The 20,373-nt window shown below is 44.8% G+C and overlaps 1 protein-coding gene across 1 annotated transcript in view; it reads left to right on the top strand.

Moving 5' to 3' along the window:
- The window catches only part of ARPIN (actin related protein 2/3 complex inhibitor), a 206,930-nt gene extending 192,719 nt beyond the window's left edge, over positions 1 to 14,211 (top strand). Inside the window, exon 6 of the mRNA XM_069222673.1 lies at positions 11,961 to 14,211. Coding sequence (XP_069078774.1) covers positions 11,961 to 11,969 — 9 coding nt within the window. The 3' untranslated portion in view covers positions 11,970 to 14,211. The remainder of the gene's footprint in view (positions 1 to 11,960) is intronic.
- Positions 14,212 to 20,373: the final 6,162 nt, after the last annotated feature.

Consider the following 20,373-nt stretch of genomic DNA (forward strand, 5'->3'; position numbering starts at 1 on the left):
TTCCACCCATGCATTTCCCTGATTTAGCTAGTTGTAGGGATTTTTGTGCCCAGCTAAATGATGACTCTGCTAAATTGAATTGACTAATGATTGCTAATCTCAAGCAACTCTTAATTTCTGTATCTCAGATATTCCTTTTAATGATATGCATTGTTTTTCTTGGATGGTTTTTATTTTTGTTATTTCGTTGCCTTGGGCAACCCTTGGTGATTATGTATCTTTATAATTCGATTTTGCAGATAGCCTGTGTAGGAAGCTGGCTCTGTATATACTATTTCAAAATGAGATATAGTGTGCGCACAGAGTCCAGGGGTTCCCCATAAGGCTTGACAGAGGCAATATTAGTTAATGCTAATGCTCTATTTGTGGTAGTGTGGTCGAGCAGTTAGGCTTATTAGAAGGTAGTGTTAAGCATTTGTTGTACACACACAGACGATAAGAGAAATACACACTCAAAGACTTAACTCCAGACCAATAGGTTTCTATATAGAAAAATAGTATTTTGGTACTTTATTACTAGAACCACAAGATCCAGTTCAGAAGTGAATACTGCTGCAGGTAAGTACTTAGCATAGACATCCAAAAAGAAAAAGGGAGCACACATGCCTTGCATTCAAGTGGAAAATAGCCCCAAGGCATCATGGTAAATGCAGTCATTTAAATATAAATAGCGAGAATCTTTCAAAAAATTATTCACCCTAAGTAGGTGCAGCAAGTGCTGTATCGCTGTGGAAAGTCTTTCACCTAAGGTAGGTGCAGCGATTGCCGTATCTCTGGACATGTGTTTATGGCTTTCGGCCGTCATCAGCAGAGAGCGTATGTAGCTTAAAGGGGTCGCTTGAAATGCCGCCAAACGTCTTCACAGGTTTTTGTACCACTCAGTAGGCGCACAGGTGCATCGCCAGTGCTCGTCAGCAAGAGGCTCACGGGAGCCGTCATTTAGACATCCAAAAAGAAAAAGGGAGCACACTGCCTTGCATTCAAGTGCAAAATAGCCCCAAGGCGTCATGGTAAATGCAGTCATTTAAATATAAATATCGCGAATTTTTCAAAAACACGTGTCCAGAGATACGGCACTCGCTGCACCTACCTTAGGTGAAAGACTTTCTACAGCGATACGGCACTTGCTGCACCTACTTAGGGTGAATCATTTTTTGAAAAATTCTCGCTATTTATATTTAAATGACTGCATTTACCATGATACCTTGGGGCTATTTTCCGCATGAATGCAAGGCAGTGTGCTCACTTTTTCTTCTTTTTGGATGACTTAGCATAGACATCAATGTAACTTTGTTTCACTTTAGTCAAGAAAACAGTTTGTAAGTAAACATAGAGTATCTGTTTCAAAAGTGGACACTGCATTTTTTAGAACAGTTCCTGGGGGAAGAAAATAAAGTACAGTTTTAGAGGTAAGTACACGACTTACAGTTCCAGTCTCCAGGTTATAGGTAGTCCACCATTGGGGGTTCAAGTTAACCCCAAACACCCACCACCAGCAACAAGGGCCGGCCGGCCGGGATCAGAGGTCAAAGTTAAGCAATTTTACCATGGGCTCCTATGGAGACAGAGGGTACTTGGAATTCGGTCTGCCAGCAGATACGTACCCGCGGCTCGGAGGGCAGACCAAGGAGAATTAGAGGAGTACTGGAGGGGCCCCAAGTAGGCACCAATCCCACACTCTCAGCGGCACTGGGACAGCCGGGTACAGGGTGCAAATAGGGCATTGTGTTTCCAATTAAACTCTTTAAGGAGACCCCTGGGGTCACTTAGGCACTGCAGGCAGGGCACAGGGGGGCCTCTCGGGTAAGCCACCGACTGCACAAGGGTGAGGGCTGCTTGCTGGTCGTTGCTGATCCGGTGGTCGGTTTCTCACAGGCCTGGGGGCTGCGGGTGCAGTGCTTCTCCAGGCGTCGGATATCTTTGCCCTGGGAAGTTGCGGTCAGGGGGGTCCTCGGGATTCCCTCCGCAGGCATCATCGTGGGGGTGCAGAGATGTCAGCCAAGGGTGGACACGTCGTCTGAGTCGCCTGAGTGTCCTCTCTGGATAGTTGGTTTCTCTGGGCCAGGGGCGTCAGGTGCAGAGTAGTTGGACTCGCGCTTCTGGAGTGAGGTGAGAGTCCCTTTAAAGTTGTTTTTTAATCTTTTTTTTGGACAGGTCCTCTGTCCAGGGGAGTTTCTTGGTCCTCGGTGATGCAGACAGTCCCCTGGAGGCTTTTCAGGGGTCGCTGATCCTGCAGAACGTGTTGCTTCTTTTCATGCAGCTTTTTGAAGCAGGAAATGGGCCAATAGGGCTGGGGCCGAGTCAGTTGGTGTATCCTTCTCTTCTCTGCGGGGTTTTCAGCTCATCAGTCCTTCTTCTTTCTTGAGGTCATCAGGAATCTGATGATCTGGGTACAGGGTCGCCTCTAAATACTAAATTTAGGGGGGTGTTAGGGTCAGAGGCAGTAGCCAGTGGCTAATGTCCCTGAGGGTGGCTACACCCTCCTTGTGCCCACTCCCTCTGGGGCGGGGGCACATCCGTATCCCTATTGGTCCTAATCCTCCAAAGCAAGATGGAGGATTTCTCAAGTTGGGTGTCACTTCAGCTCTAATCACCTTAGGGGTAGACCTGCCTGGAGGGGTGACTCCTCCTTGTTTTTCTGATTATCCCTCTGGACTTGCCACCAAAAGTGGGGGCTCGTCTGAGGGGGCAGGCATCTCTACTGGCTGGAGTGCCCTGGGGGTATTGTAACACCAGGCCTGAGCCTTTGAGGCTCACCTCCAGTTGTTACAGTTCCTGCAGGGGGGAGGTTTGAAGCACCTCCACCCAATGTAGGCTTTTTTTCTGGCCCCAGAGAGCACAAAGGCTCTCATCCAGGGGGTCAGAAACTCATCTCTCAGTGGCAGGCTGGCACACACCAGTCAGTCCTGCACTGAATGATTGGGTAAAATACAGGGGACATCTCTAAGATGCCCTCTGTGTGCATTTATTAATAAATCCAACATTGCCATCAGTGTGGGTTTATTATTCTGAGAAGTTTGATACCAAACTTCCCAGTATTCAGTGTAGCCATTATGGAACTGTGGAGTTTGTTTTGACAAATTCCCAGACCATATACTTAATATGGCCACACTGTACTTACAGTGTCTAAGAATGGACTTGGATAGTAGGGGCATATTGCTCATGCAGCTGTGCCCTCACCTGTGGTATAGTGCACCCTGCCTTAGGGCTTTAGGGCCTGCTAGAGGGGTGACTTACCCATGCCACAGGCAGTGTTTTGTGTGCACGGCACCCTGAGGGGGATGCCATGTCGACTTTGCCTTTTTCTCCCCACCAACACACACAATCTGTTATGGCAGTGTGCATTTGTTATGTGAGGGGTCCCTTAGGGTGGCACAACCACTGGTACCTTTTACAAGGGACGTATCTGTGTGCAAGGCGTGTGGCAATTGTGGAAACAATGGTGCATTTTTAGTGAAAGAACACTGGTGCTTGACCTGGTTAGCAGGGTCCCATCACACTCTCAGTCAAGTCAGCATCAATTTCAGGCAAAAAGTTGGGGGAAGTGACTGCAACAAGGAGCCATTTTCATACAGCCTACATGAATTTGAGCTTGTGTTTGTAATAAATACCTTAACTTTATTTCAGGCTGGAGTTTTCCTTCCTTGGCCACATTGGTCATGGTGTTTGTTAATTGGAGTTGTATTGAAATTGTGTTAGTGGTTCTACCCTACCACTTACTGAATCCAAAGATTTATTCACCTCTGAGGGCATTGATTCCTGCAAAGAATGAAAATGCTCCAGCAGAGGAAAAACTATCAAAATTCATAAAATGCTCTAGTTCATGGAGAAGTGAACTGATAAGTTTGTCATTCTGGTAGAGGCACACTGCAATATATTTCCTCCTAAGTAACCAGCTAGTGCTGCCATGAAGTCGAACAATATTCTTGTTCCATAGATCAGGCTGAATGCTAGGCTGTGCAAGTGCTAAAGTAGCTTGGATCTGGAATCTCTGATTGCTTTTTTTGCAGACCTCTACTACATATAGCCAGTTAACTTTCTATGTGTTTCAGATACATTATCTTGGAGTAACCATAGCACGTTACCAAATTTAGATACAGAATGCCTTAAGCCTCTGTCTTTTTTCTCTACCAAGAACGTACTTCAAAATAATCCTTACTGAAGCTGCTGCTTCCTTGTTACACACAGGGGAACATCCTGCTGCAACACCTCCTTACTCCATGATATCCAGCACCCAAGTATCTACGGTTCTCTCTTGCATCAAGATAAAGTTAGATATTGTACAAGCTACCATTGTTCTAAATAGTGGAAACAGGCAGCCACTTTGTTTTTGGAGCCAAGGAAAGGTTTTTGCAAGGGCTAAATCAGAGGGAGCAAAATAGTTTCTTCTGGAGAAGCATTTAAGCCTTAGCATCTCAATTGCTATTGCAATAGAGAGGCTTTAGAGTTCTCAAATAATTGTTTGTTATGGCCACCCGGTTGAAAAGTTTAGGAGGTCATACTTTCATTTCAGCACCAGTGCCCTGTGAGTAGCTGTGCGCTATACAAGTTCTGTCATCCATTCATTCATTTCCAAGCCCACAGATTTCAAAATTAGTTTTTATGTATTTTAATAATAATGTGTAAGGCACAAAAACAAAGTAATAATGTCTAGGCGACCGGATTAGTAGCATAATAACTTTATATATAGTGCTGCAAAATAGACCAGACCATTTGACTGATTGATTTAAGCATGAGAACAGCTCACACACAGTAGGTGATGTGACTGAAGCAAAGAAGTCTGCCGGATGTAGCTGAGGGAAAATATATACTTCTGTCTCGCCCCGGCTATAAGACGACTTGAAAAGGAAAGTCTTAGTTGGTTTCCTAAAAGGTAAATGATTTCTGATTTGTCTCAGTGAGTCCGGTAGTTCATCCCTGTTGTAACCTATTAACTCTTCCTTCCTATGCCAGCTTCCTGTATCCTCTTCCCCTTTGTTGCCTCCCCCTTCCTTTCCTTACCTCTTAGTATGTTTCACGTTGACTCAAATACAGGTTTGACAACTGAGGGATTGTGAAAGACCTTACCTGTGTGGGACAACTGTTGCTGTATTCCTGAAATATTTGGACAGTGAAATAAAGAAGACCTTTCTTCAACCTTTCTCTGAATTTCATGTGGTCCACGTTACAATAACTTCTCAATTTAGGTATCAGGCAGCGAATCAGTCAGCCCCCATGGAAGGACTTTTTTACCTTTCAACTGTATATAAGAAGGTAGTCATTATGTTTCAATACATTTAATGCAGGACATCGATTACAAGTTCCTTTGTAATTTATGATCCCTCCACAAACATCCAGGGCTATACATGCAAATCTATAGTCCTCCTTCCATCTATGTTTGTTTCTAGTCTTGTTTTAAAGATTTAGGCTTCCTGAACGAATATTGAGTAGTACAGGATTTGTTAAAGTTCTACACAGACACAGTGGAGCATTTCCCTTCATACTCTACAGTACGACAAGCTCATTGCAAACAGGGCCCTGGGGGCGCAACGTTGTGTGGGCTTGTTTTCTGTGCCCCGCTAGAGCACTGTAGTATTACGGAAGAGGGCACTCACACTTGTGTGCCCGCTTACAGATAGGTCCAGTGCACATCCAGCACCGGTGCTATTCTAGAGGGGATCACTTTGTCTCTGTGCCATATGGCGGACATGGCTGAGGAGGTAAAAAAGCCGAGGGGTGGGGCTCAGTGTATCCTATGAGGGTAGCCCTCTGAAAGGGTGAAAGGGGGACCCAAATATCCCTTTGCCAGTGACTTCAGCTGCTCACTGCATCCTCCTGCCGAGGGATCTCTAGTTCCTCTTTTCTGTGCAGGGTGCCCTGCACAGTGGAAGACGGACCAGCTGCTTCAAATAGCCGATCTGCCTTTCAATAATGCACTGCCCTTAGTAGGTAGTAATAGGGCACACTACCCTTTCTTGTGCACGGTGCACCTGTGTAAAGGTCTGCCATGCACAAACAGGTACAGTGCATTCTGTTTATAATATGGGCCAGGTATGACACTTTAAATATAATTTGCTTGCTCACTGGTAGTCAAAGTAACAACTTTAACTGTGTGAAGTTCGGTTATATTTTCTTAAATTGAGGTTATCTGCTTTCTGCTATGTTTTTCGCGGAGGCACTGGCTGCGTTGGAATTCCAATGAGAAAAGCATTAGCATAACCAAGTTTTTAATAGACTAAAGCACCGTTTAAATTTTGCGATGTTTTTGTTCGGCATAGGCATCGGTTTAAAATGTTAAAGCGAGCTACAGAACAAATCTGTGACACAAAATTAAGCTCTGCATCCCAAACGACTTACACATTATTTGGCTTATTTTCTAAAGAGGTTGAAATTCCAAATAGTTTAAGGCTGATGGAGCTTGTCAAGAGCATCGGGCTCCAGCTCATGAGTAGCACCTTAGTTTTTGTTCCACTTATATTAATGCCACTAGTATTAATTCAAAGAGCCACTTGTCAATGCTGATTAACTGCAGCTAAGCAAATCCTCAGAGGTCGATACCATAAATAATGTCCCTGACCATAATGTCTGTCATCTTTCTTATAATTTGTTGTATACCATTTGGTGATAAGATTACAGTTTTTGACCTCTTTGTCTAATTTTTTTCTTCGAAAACGCTAGTGGATGTTGCCCATTTTATTTCTTAATAGCTCATGGCCAATTCCTGAAGAGGAATACATTGACAATGCAATAGGGATATGAACGAGATCCCTATTTATTTTTTTTGTTAGAGTTTTGTAAATTTGCATAAGAAAAACATTTGCAACAGACTTTCAGATTCCGGTCATACATATAATTCATAGGATTCTTTATTAATGTATTTGTGCACTGTTTATTATACTATGCTGGTTTGTGCTTTTTTAAAGAGAAAACAAATAAACACATTGACTTTAGTGCTCCTGGTAATTATGGTGGTTATAAATTAACATCTTAGCTGCTGGGCCTCCTCACCCCCCCTCCCCCCCCTTACCCCCCCCCCCCAGTGCTGGACCCTTTTTTGGTTATTTGGGGTAGTTCGCGTTGAGGCCTTCATAACTTTTTGTCCACATAAGCTATCCTTGCCAAATGTACGTCCTTTTTTTCCAACATCCTAGGGATTCTAAAGGTACCCAGAGTTTCTGGGTTCCCCTGGAGGAGACCAAGAAATTAGCCAAAATACACCTAAAATTTCGTTTTTTTCAAAAAAATTGGAAAAAAGGGCTGCCGAATATGGCTTGTGGTTTTTTCCCTGAAAATGGCACCAACAAAGGGTTTGCGTTGCTAAAATCACCATCGTCCCATCTTTCAGGAACAGGCAGAGTTGAATCAGAAAACTACATTTTTCAACACAATTTTGGCATTTTACTTGGACATACTTCATTTTAACTATTTTTGGTGCTTTCAGCCTCCTTCCAGTTAGTGACAGGAATGGGTGTGAAACCAATACTGGATCCCGGACAGCTAAGCATTTCTGAAAAGTAGACAAAATTCTGAATTCAGCAAGGGGTCATTTGTGTAGATCCTACAAGGTTTTCTTACAGAAACTAACAGCTGAAATAAAAAAATATTGAAATTGAGCTAAAAAAACAGCAATTTTTCTCCACGTTTTACTCTAACTTTTTCCTGCAATGTCAGATTTTTAAAAGCAATATACTGTTACATGTGCTGGACTCTTCCGGTTGCGGGGATATATAGGGCTTGTAGGTTCATCAAGATCCCTAGGTACCCTGAGCCAATATATAAGCTGCATCTTGCAATGGGTTTTCATTCTATTCCGGGTATACAGCAATTCATTTGCTGAAATATAAAGAGTGAAACATAGGTATCAAGAAAACCTTTGTATTTCCAAAATGGCCACAAGATAAGGTGTTGAGAAGCAGTGGTTATTTGCACATCTCTGAATTCCGGGGTGCCCATACTAGCATGTGCATTACAGGCCATTTCTCAAATAGATGTCTTTTTTACACACTGTCTTACATTTGGAAGGAAAAAATGTAGAGATAGACAAGGGGAAAGAACACTTGTTGTGCTATTCTGTGTTCCCCCAAGTCTCCCGATAAAAATTGTACCTCACTTGCATGGGTAGGCCTAATGCTTGCGACAGGAAAGGCAATATGGACACATTACATTTTTACACTGAAATCTGACGTGTTTTTTGCAAAGTGCCTAGCTGTAGAATATGGCCTCTAGCTCAGAAAAACCTACCAAACCTGCGCATTTTTTAAAACTAGACACCTAGGGGAATCCATGATGGGCTGACCTGTGGGGCTCTCACCATGTTCTGTTACCCAGAATCCTTTGCAAACCTCAAAATGTGGCCAAAAAAACACTTTTTCCTCGCATTACGGTGACAGAAAGTTCTGGAATCTGAGAGGAGCCACAAATTTCCTTCCACCCAGCGTTCCCCCAAGTCTCCCGATAAAAATGGTACCTCACTTGTGTGGGTAGGCCTAGCGCCTGTGACAGGAAATCCCACAAAACACAATGTGGACACATCACATTTTCCTAAAGAAACCAGAGCCGTTTTTTGCAAAATGCCTAGCTGTGGATTTTGGCCTCTAGCTCATCCGGCACCTAGGGAAACCAACCAAACCTGTACCTTTTTGAAAACTAGACATCTGGGGGAATCCAGTATGGGCTGACTTGTGGGGCTCTCACCATTTTCTGTTACCCAGAATCCTTTGCAAACCTCACAATGTGGCCAAAAAAACACTTTTTCCTCACATTACGGTGACAGAAAGTTCTGGAATCTGAGAGGAGCCAAAAATGGTACCTCACTTGCGTGGGTAGGCCTAGTGCTCACGATAGGAGTAGATCACACAACGGTCAATGTTGGTCCTTACATGAGGCAACTGTTGATCCTGGAGTGATCCATTCCTGACGCAGGCACTAGGTATAGGCACTCAAGTGGGGTAATGTTTTTATCAGGACAGGTGAGCAATCACCAGGTGGTAGGAATTTTGTGGATCCCAGCATATTCCTGTAGTTTGTGTGAAAGAAATACAAGAAAAATTTAGTTTTTATTCATCATTTCAGCTTTGCAGGATATTCTGGGTAAGAAAACTTTGGGGAATCTGCACAAGTCACAACTCTGTGGACTCCCCCGGATGTCTAGTTTCCAGAAATGTTTGGGTTTAGTATGTTTCCCTATATGGCCACCGAACCCAGGACTAAAAACACAGGTGCCTGCCTTACAAAACCAGTTTGTTTTGTGATAGATAATTCTGATGTCTCCATAAGGGCGGTGGAATTTGGTGCCCAACTAAATTGGGGAGCTCCGAAGAAAGCAATCTCTCTCTGTGCTTGCCGCCGCATTTACCGGCTCCCTGGGTTAGGCTAACCCACTATTGCCCCGTTGCACAGACTGTGCATGCGAAGGGACAGCAGGACTGTCCCCATCACCTCCCTCATAATTTAATGGAAGAGGAGTTATCCAATGGGACTTCTCCGTCTGAAGAATCACTCCCAGAGTTTGCGCCATTGTCTTATGCCTCAGATGCTGTCTCAGAATCTGCTCCCTCAGTCTCTGATCCTATGTCAGAGCTGTCCTCTATAACCCGAGTGACGGCGTCAGCAGCAGTCATCCATCAAGATGCCATCTCTGCTATTAGCTAAACTGTTGCTCTAAAACACTAGCCTAAGTAGACAGTCACAAAATTGCTGGTGTGTGTGTTATACGTGCAACAGTAGGGGCCACCTTACCTGCACTTCGTCCCTCAATCAGCACGTTCTTTCAAAACACTCAAAAAAACACCTTGTCACACACCATTTGTCACAGTCTTTAGCACCTCCTGCGCCCAGTCCAACAATCATTATTAGTGCTCCCACTCCCATGTCCTCCTCCTCGGATTCCCTCATTAGCCTCCAGCAAAAGTGCCTTTCATCTCTCCATAGCCGCCACCCATCCCGGGTGTACATTTCATTTGTATTATAGCGTAGGAAATGGCACACTTTACTAATGTACTCAGCTATTTACATAAAATACAGATTTGTTATTTGCAGTAGGCATATAAACCTTCGGCGCTTCTCTATGGCACTAAAACTGCCACTAGAGAAATGTCTGATCCTTTTGTAGCAGAAACATAATCACAAGCCTTACTTGACTTTTTTTATTGCTGCCTAAAAGCTACAGTTGAAATGCGTCAGATGAAGTATGTGCATTGCTTTGAAGACGCAAGCTGCAACTACAAGACAACTGATGGCAAATTATATTTCTATATATATATATATATAGATATATATCACTTTGATATGTGGGTCTGGTTTTCCTGGGGGCCTACCGCAGCCCCCAGGTAAACCACACATGCATTGACAAAAGTGATATATATATATAGATATAGATCTATCTCTATATAGATATATCTATCTACATGGATTTATCTATAGATGGATCTATATATATATATATATACACAAAATGGCCCCCAGGGAAACCCTAAACTACAAAAAAAAAAGTATTGCCCCCACAGGGGGTCGCCTCGCCCACGGGCGACCCCCTGTCAAATTATTTAGTATCCTTAAAAAAAACTAAAAAAATGTATCCCTGGGGGGGGTGATCCAGCGCCCATTTTCCAAGGGGGCTGATCCCCCCCCCCAAGTGAAATCCCTGGTGTCTGCGATCGAGGGCCAGGAAACGCGTTCAGGAAGGCCTTGTATGAAAGGGCAGAGTCTCCCCTTTCATACCAGGCCTTCCCGAACATGGGGAAGGCCGCTTGGGGCCGTTTTCCCCATCTGACGTCACAAAGGGGCGGGTGGGGGGCGGGGGAGACACGGAAAAGCTTCCGTGTCTCCCGGGTAGTGGGAAGAAAAAAATAAATCCTCTGGTGCAACGCACCCAAGGATTTTCTTACCCCCTCCCTGGTGTCGGCCACCGGTCGTGACCCGCACCAGGGAGGTAGTGCGGGCGTCGGCCACCAAAATTCCAAACTTTACACTGAGTGACCATTAAGAAAGGATGTTTTTTCTTTGAGTCCATCAAATATTTTTTCGTCAAAGGAAATCAAAGATGTCAAAACATTTCCTTTTTTATGCAATGTCTCATAAATTTCAGATGGTGAAAGTGCAATTTGGGCCTTTATCTCATTTTATTTGAGATATTGCCTGAATGCGTTTTAGTCTTGTCTGTTGTGAGTTTTGGCTATTATCCTTCTTTAGTGGGCCTTCATCAAAAGATTTATGGGCTTAGGTATTTTAGCCTCAACGTTAGTGTAGCAGACCTTCTCTAGGACATTTGTGGAACATTTGCTCTGTTCCTGTTTTTGTTGTCTGGTAGCAATTTTTTGTGGGAGTTCACATTATATGGTATGTGGGCTATATTTTTATGGCCTCACTTAGGTTTTGGTGGACCAGGAGGAAATATATAAACAGGGGTTCCTCCTGCCCTGCCAAACCTGTGGCTTCTCTGCTCTATTTCAGGGGAACCCGTGGGTTACCATCACCGGGGCCTCCAAAGGCTCCACTAATAGTAACCTAGTTCCTAGCAATCATTCCTCCACAGCACCCAGGTGGGTCACAGTGTCAGGGCAGTCATTATTTATTTTATCTGCCCTTGTCTGCCATGCGATGCATGCCAGATAAAGGCAGAGAAAATGGAAAATGGTGCCTAAGTTCATGGAGAAAACGTCATGCGTCTCAGGGATATTTATCTTTTGTGTACAGAAAACATACTCTTGCTTAGGGGAGTTTGTTTTCTGTGTACAAAAAGTTTGCTTTAAGTGGCACCTGCTTGGCTTTGCGAACGAGGCTTCAGTTCAATTATAATGTTTTCAAAGGTATGGATTTTTCATTGCAATCAAAGTTGAATTAACATACATTACTGGTGAGTGATTGATAATGTAGTGGCTTTTTTACTAAATAATATTATATGAAAATGTAATGTTTTATATATTGTCGATGATTGCTGTTAAGCATTTCACTCATATACCTCATTACCTTCATTTCTTTAGGAGGACTGATGAGCGTCCCTCAATTTCAGAAGACTGAGTCACATACTCTTGACCTTATTATTGGATAACACTTACTATATGGACTTGGCAGTGCCAAAGTAAAACATGTCAAGACAAAAATGATAGCACTGCCTGAACAGTTCTCATTCTTAAGTTTGGATTTTGGCATCCTGTTAGGGACTGGAAGAGTTAATTGAAATTCTCCAATCATAGTTCAAGATCATGTGCTGAAATTGCCGAAACACGGAACTCAGCGTTGATGCCAAAGTGTAAAGAAGCTCATTTATAAATGTGCCTACTGTATCTGACACTTGACAAATTCTCACGTTCATCACTGTGTTCTGGTAATTGCACGTCAAAACTAGCTATTTTCTGTTCGCTAAACCTCTATGCTTTTGAAACTTCTTCCTTGAATTTTCTGTTCTCAAGGAGAGCTGTTCCCAAACTTATAAATGTACTACAAAAGGGGTGGGTTTTCTCCACTTCCATTAGTTCATAATCATGTGCTCATGAAACCTACACTTTTTTTTACATGTGTGCTTACTTTAATCATGTCTCATGTTTGCTAACTTTGTCAAAAATAAAATGTTAAATTGCAAAGATCCAGCTAAACAAGCAACTTAAACACTCATTCTTTGACAACTAAGTGAACCGCATTTTTGTAGGTGCTTTTGGGTGGACAAGACTGGGAGCCAAATCTGCGTGAAAATGTGTTTATAGTCTCCATATTTCACCAACTTAAAAATCCTTGGTGACCTTCCTCTTCAAGTGTTATCTAGTGTAGATAGAGAGGTGCTATACCAAGATCTGATGGTGGAGGAAGTACAGAAGGCCATTAGAGGGCTGCAATCTGGGAAAACAGCAGGCCCTAATGGCCTGCTGCTTTCTATAAATGCATAACTGTCATACCGCGCCACATATGCTGGCGATGTTTCAGGGGGCCAAGGCAGAAGGTGGCCTTCCAATATACCAAAGAATGGAGGAAAGCCACAAATGAAATACAGTTCCTATCAACCAATATCACTGCTGAATCTCGAGGTTAAGGTGTTGTCAAAACATTTTGTTAATAGACTGCGGCCTGTAATGGCCAGCGTGGTCCACCCAGACCAGTCTGGATTTATTCCTCATGGGAGCAGTGGAATGAATCTCAGATGCCTATATGGGATCTTACATATGACTGAAGCCCCAGATGCGGAGGAGGCAGTGCTGCTCTCGCTAGATGTGAGAATGGCCTTCAACAGCATTCAATGGCCATACCAATTTGCAGCCCTAACCCGGTTAGGCTTTGGCCTCCAGTTCTGTGCATTGATTCAACTATTATATCACAATCTGTGGACAAGAGTTAGTCAGTGAGGTGACATCCCGCTCCTTTGCCCTCCACAGAGGCAGGGCTGCCCATTGTCCCCATTGTTATTTGCCTTGGTACTAGAAAAACTAGACACGTGGGTGCGTCAGGACCTCCTCCTATTGGATATACAAGAGGTTGGGAGACGCAGATCTCACTCTATGCCGACGACATCCTCCTATATGTTACAAAACCCCATCTTTCATTTGACAGAATACTGCATATTTTATACACCTGTTTTAGCTACTGAGGCCTGCAGCTGTGCGCTTCCACATAGATACATTTTCGTCAGCATGGTTTTATTTTTTTTAGCAAGAACCACTTTTGCAGTGCTGTTTTATTATTTCTATCACATTGTCCTTTCGACTAGGAAAACACTGCATTCTTAGCAGAGACTATGTGCTCTTTCCAAGGCTACAGTCAGATAGGATTGCTGAGAAATGTGGTATGCTGTGTCTTTAACATTCACAGAAAGAGGGGACTATTTCTTCGAATGTTAGTGGTTTTATTATAAGAGCACCTCTTTGTCCTAGACACGTTAGAGGGGGATTCCAGCCAGATGACCACAACTGTATACTGATTGCATATTGCTTCGCTACAGCTGCCTGCTTAGACGGCCGAACCACTGATACATATGGGGACAGTGTCTTTCTAGACTATAGGCCACTTCTCCAGGTATGAGGGATGATGTTTTCCCAGGGCGAAACCCAAAGGGCAGATTGGGCTTAGTATGCTGTGCTCATGGAGTATTATAGATCCATCACCCTTTTGACAGTATGTAGGACTGTTTTTGTGTTTTACACTCCTAGTCATGTGCTTGCTTTTATTGTGTTTTAGCATCTTAGTTATTGCTATACATATTCTTTTATCTAAGATGCAGTTATTTCAATAAATGCTTATTGAACTTTCTTCTGCCTCTTTTGTTTTTGCCTGAGTGAGCGTTCTGGTAACTGAGAGAAAGGTATGTGATCTGAATTACCACGATTCCCTGAGGAGTCTATCTTGCCTTGTGCCCGGTTGCCACAATCATCTCGGCCAGAGATGAGGCGCTGCTAGTTAGTCGGAAAACCCGGATTAGGCAGACAGGTGTCACCTGGTGTGGAATTGTACTTAGTACCCGCAATCCAGGTGATCCTACCTCCCAAATCCAGTAACGTCTTTCCTATAATGAGAACCTATGCAACACACTGAGGCGGCACATGCGGGAAGGAGACCAACTTCCAGAGTTGACCCCGTTGGAGGACTGGCTGCTTCTAGACCACATGCCAGAAAATTCCTCAGACCTACATAAAGCTAATTAATATTTCCCCTGATCCTTTGGACTTTCTCCGTGAGGGGTGGGAGGGAGACATCAGTATCATAGAGGACGATGACTGGCATGAGGCCCTCCAGAGTCCTAGTGAGGTGGCAATATGAGCCAGATTCCGTCTGATATAACTTAGAATCCTCCATAGATCATATTATTACAGACCCCTCCTACGTTGCATCGGCTACTGCGATTCTGACCTGTGAATTGAGGGTGTGGTATGGTGGCATAATTTTTCCACATCCTTTGGAGCTGCCCCATAATCCAACAATTTTGGAAACAGGTGGTACAAATCATGGCTCAAGTAACGGGCCTCACCGTCCCTTTGGATGCCAGGTGGTTAGTGTTACACATAACTGGGGAGAAAGTGTGGCCTCGACATCAGAAGATATGGTTGATGCTAGCAGCAGGAGTAGCCAAGAGAGACATTGTAAGAGCATAGGGAGTGTCTATCCCCCCGAAAATTCATGACTGAGAAATTAACATGGATTGGTGCCAGTTAGCAGAGCAGGTGATTTATCAGAGTCGGGGTTTCCCCCCAAAAATGTAAAAATATGGACTCAATGGAGTGTATACAGGGACATATGAACGGTCATCGGGGGTGGACAGAGGAACTAGGTGAGTCTACACACATGTTCATTATGAGGGGCACGCACAAAGGGGGAATAACACTAGGTGGCAGTGTGTACTGTGGGTTATTGCTGATTCACATTTGTAACATACTGGCATTCTGTGCTATCTCTCCTCTGGACAAGGGGCACACTTCATGTTTTAAATTGTGTCAAATGTTATATACTGAGCAACTGTTTATTAAAATAAAAAGAATAAAAAAAAAGAATGCTTATTCAAACTGGCCTTATGCAGAAAGACAGCTGTATCATGATGTTGAAATTTGAGGACTAAAAGCTGCATTTCTGCTGTGAGCACCTCCCCACTGTCCAGGGGAGTTATTCATCTGCAGAAGGAAATCCAGCCCACATTATGAGACCACTTCAGGAAATCTGACTTTCATGTGGCCCACTCAACCTTTGCTATTTATACCTATCTTATTCTTTCTCCCTATATCTAACTCGACAACACCCTATAAATATGCGTTTATATTGCAGAGGCTAAATCTGCTTGCTTTCTTAAACTAACATCCACATCATCCTAGTGTAATCAAGGTCTGAGGACCACAAAAATCACAATTGGTATCTTAGCATTTTGTAGTTATAAAAGCTAGAATGTAAGATGAAAAAGATGTTCTTCAGTAAAGTGTATAGGTGGCAAACTGTGAAAAAGTGAGCAAAAGTAATACAGGGAACAAAAAAAGAATATGGAAATACCCCTTTTTAGTATTTGAGAAACACTGTTTTTTACACATGTCCTTCTGGGTCAGATTAAAGCACTTTGGCCAACCTTGGAGGTCACATTGAGGTAAACGATGTTGCCTCTTTGGTTTGGTGATTTCAAAAACCAGAAGAGCAAGTTAATTGTCTTCCTTGTTTTAAGACTGTGACCGGGCGTCCCCGGCAGCCGCGGCTCGACATGACGTATCGGACCAGGCCGATACGTCATGTCCGCGTCTCCCCGTTGCCGGGGCGACGCGATACGAGCGAGGCAGGGGGAGGGCCGTTGCCTGGGAAACCGGATGGATTTCCCGGCGCGGCGTAAACAAAAGGGAAGACGGCACCGGAGACCGGAGGAGGGGCAGGAGAGGAGAGCCGAGGAGAAGAGACCGGAGGAGCAGGAGAAGAGACCAGAGGAGCAGGAGAGGAGAGCCCAGGAGAAGGAGCAGGAGGGGAGAACCCAGGAGAAGGAGCAGGAGAGGAGAGCCCAGGAGGGGAGAACCCAGGAGAAGGAGCAGGAGAGGAGAGCCCAGGAGAGGAGAGCCCAGGAGAAGGAGCAGGAGAGGAGAGCCCAGGAGAAGGAGCAGGAGAGGAGAGCCCAGGAGAAGGAGCAGGAGAGGAGAGCCCAGGAGAGGAGACCGGAGGAGCAGGAGAGGAGAGCCCAGGAGAGGGAGACCTCAGAAAAGACCGCAGGAGAAGAAACCGCAGCAGAGGAACGCCGCAACGCCAGCCACGACCCAGGAGGGTCGTGGCTCACCAAGGTACGGTCCTTGTGGACCAAAACAAAGGCCATATCAGACTAGGGAGGGGGGGGGGGAAAGGGAATATAGAGAAGGAAAGGGAGGGAACCGAAAGGGGCACGATAACGAGCACATATGAGCACCCCACAAATCTATAACTAGAGATTGAGAGCACTTATTCCCCAACTCCGCACAGACACCCACCCCTCCTTATCATTCCTACCCATACCCAGACAAGACTGCAGAGAAAGACTGAAATAACCTTGGTTAAACCCCATACTTACCCGGGTGTTGTTTTCCTTTGTTTTCCGGTATCCGGGAATCCACCTGAGGGGACCCGCCAGAAGTCACACTGAAATAGAAACAAGAAACATTGAGACTAAATCAACAATACAGGAAACTGAACAACAACACCGAAAACCCTAAGGAAACCCCGCCCGCCTGGTTATATACTTCAAGTTTTTTCTGTATTCGACCTTAATCTTAGAATAAATCCCACCATAAACTAAACGCATATCTCGTCATCATTTGTATATTGTTCGATCTGTCACAGTGGTGTCAGAAGTGAGATCAGACTCTAGATCCTCCTCGACAATCGAACAAGTATACACTATGAGTGACGCCCCCTCGCTGGAGGACATGATAAAACAGTTGGCCGAAGGCCAACGACACCTACAACTGGTGTGGGAGGCCCACCAGAGGGAGGCTAAGGAAGACCGGGAAGCCTTACAGTCGGCTTTGAAAAGTCAGGCAACCATACTGGCCAATAATCAACTGGTCCACGAGACGGCCATGAAGAAACTAACGGAGACTATTGCTACCACTAAGGTACACCCCAATGTCCCAAGTTCCGTCTTGCAAAAATATCAAGAAGGGGAGGATCCCGAATCCTTTTTTACTAATTTTGAAAGGGTGGCCTCAACCGCACAATGGCCGGATGATAGATGGGGCCAGTATGTCGCCCCCCTGCTTACAGGAATCCTACAAGCCGCATATCAAGCAGCGAACCCCGGGGGCACAACCCCATATTCCGAAATTAAGACCAGTATATTAGAGCGGGTGGGGCATGACACGGAATATTATAGAATCAAATTCAGGAAAATCAAATGGGGACCGAACGAGGATCCCCGAACCTTCTACTATCGGGTAAACGATTTGGCTTTAAAATGGTTGGGTCCATCAGGGAATAGCCGGGAAGACGTAATCCAAACAATTGTCCTCGAACAATATTTAGATGCCTTGCCTACGGCTACAAAACACTGGATCCGTCAACATCCCAAGGTGAATACGGAGATGGCAATTGACTTAGCATGTGCCTACCATCGTTCGGTGGATGTACGAAATATGCCAACCCGCCCCAGCATAAAACCGGGGCTCCCCAACCCGAAAAGCACTCCCAGAGTCCTTCCCGAAGAACCCATACCTCGCAGAACCTACGAGCATCCACCAGTACCAGGTCCTCAGTGTTATAACTGTGGGGAATGGGGGCACATTGCCCGTATGTGTCCAAGAAAACAAGACACTAGTGAACCCATGGAGGTTGGAGTTACCCGACGACGGGTGCTGTGTACAGGCCGGGGCAACCCCAAATTTAAACAGTCCTTAAACGTCAATGGTAGAGTGGTTTGCGCCCTTATAGATTCCGGATGCAGTCAATCCGTGATAAGAAAGAATCTCCTAGCCCTAGCAGACCAGGAAGTCGAACATTGGGTGACTATTTGCTGCATTCATGGGGATAAGGAGAGATACCCCTTACAGGCCCTGACAGTAGAGTGGAGGAATTACAGGGACATCCTTCCTATGGGTATAATGTCAGATCTGATAGAGGAATGTATTATTGGGACGGATTACGAACATTTTCAGGAGATCCTGGACCACGTTCGGCAACCAACCCTGACCCAGGATTGGTGGAGGGGTGCCCCTTTTTCTGACAGCGACCTAGAGCCCCCCTCTACCCGTAGGAAACTGTCACGTAGGGAGAAGCGTGTAGAAAAAGCAAACCACCGGGAGAAAGAGGCACATAACACACCCTCGGGTCTGATTGCCGAGACACATGAGGTGCCTGTCGGGTTTCCCCAAAGACAGAGAGAAGATCCTTCTCTCGCCCAAGCTTGGAAGTCGGCAAAATCAGAAGAAACCGAAGAGGTGGGTCCCTACTTCTTAATTAGAAAAAACCTCTTATATCGCATAACCACTAATCGCTCCGGGGACCGTAAGCAACAGTTGTTAGTGCCCGAGCACTATAGAGAACATGTTCTAACCTTAGCCCACTGTCAACCCGGAGGAGGTCATTTCGGAAGGGAAAAAACAGAGGAGTATCTCCTCCGGCGGTTCTATTGGCCGGGGGTTTTCGCCCACATACGAAAATTTTGCTCCCAATGTTCCAGGTGCCAACTTACCGAACCCGGTAGACCTAGAAAAGCGCCTCTCATGCCATTACCCATCATAGACGTTCCATTTAGTAGGATGGGAATGGACTTGATAGGTCCCATAGTACCCTCCACGAAAGGACACACATATATCCTAGTCATGGTAGATTATGCCACCCGATACCCAGAGGCCATTCCTTTAAAAAGTATAACAACCAAAACAGTAGCCCAAGCAATGATTAATGTATTTTCTCGAGTAGGATTTCCACATGAAATACTCACGGACCAGGGAACTCCTTTCATGTCTACACTCATGAAGCAGGTGTGCAAAACGTTAGGCATTTCCCAAATTCGCACCTCGGTGTACCATCCACAGACCGATGGACTGGTGGAACGGTACAACCGTACCATAAAAACCCTGCTAAGGAAAGTAGTAGAGGAGATCAGGTACTTATAATGCGCCCCACGTCTGAACACAAATTGGTTGCAAAATGGCAGGGTCCACATAAAGTACTACGAGCCGTTTCCCCGGTCACTTACCTAATTGAAATCTCGACCACGCCGCAGAAAACCCAGATTTATCACATAAATCTCTTAAAGAAATGGGAAGAACCCGAGGGCTCTAACTCGACCGAAGCCATGGGCCGGTTCCTATGTCCCAATGGGAGGGTTCAAATTGAATTTTGCCCGACCGAGACCACTATCGAGGAGAGTCTGCCCACAGTGAACGCCTCCTTAACAAAATTAGAGAGGGAACAGGTATTCAGTTTACTGGAACATTTCAGATCATTTTTTTCCATAGTGCCAGGCAAAACCTCTTTGATTGCCCATAAAATACGGACTGCACCAGGTACAATTGTCCGGTTATGACCATATCGTATCCCAGAAGCCAGGAAACAGGTTATGGAGGACGAGGTCCAAAAGATGCTAGAATTAGGAGTAATAGAGCTTTCGACTAGTCCCTGGTGCTCCCCAGTTGTCCTGGTACCAAAACCTGATGGTACTATTAGGTTCTGCATCGACTTCAGGAAACTCAACGAACATTCCATGTTCGATACTTATCCGATACCCAGGGTGGATGATGTATTAGAAAAATTAGGAAAAGCAAAATACATGTCCACCCTAGATTTAACTAAAGGATATTGGCAGATTCCACTAGCCGCAGAAGATAAAGAGAAAACGGCCTTTGACACGCAGTCCGGTCTGTACCACTTCACAGTGTTGCCGTTCGGACTGCATGGAGCCCCAGCGACATTTCAACGGTTAATGGACAGCCTCCTAAACCCCTTCCGACATTTTTCAGCTGCTTACTTAGATGACGTAGT

Source organism: Pleurodeles waltl, chromosome 3_1 (assembly GCF_031143425.1).
Source record: "Pleurodeles waltl isolate 20211129_DDA chromosome 3_1, aPleWal1.hap1.20221129, whole genome shotgun sequence".
Taxonomy (NCBI): Eukaryota; Metazoa; Chordata; class Amphibia; order Caudata; family Salamandridae; genus Pleurodeles; species Pleurodeles waltl.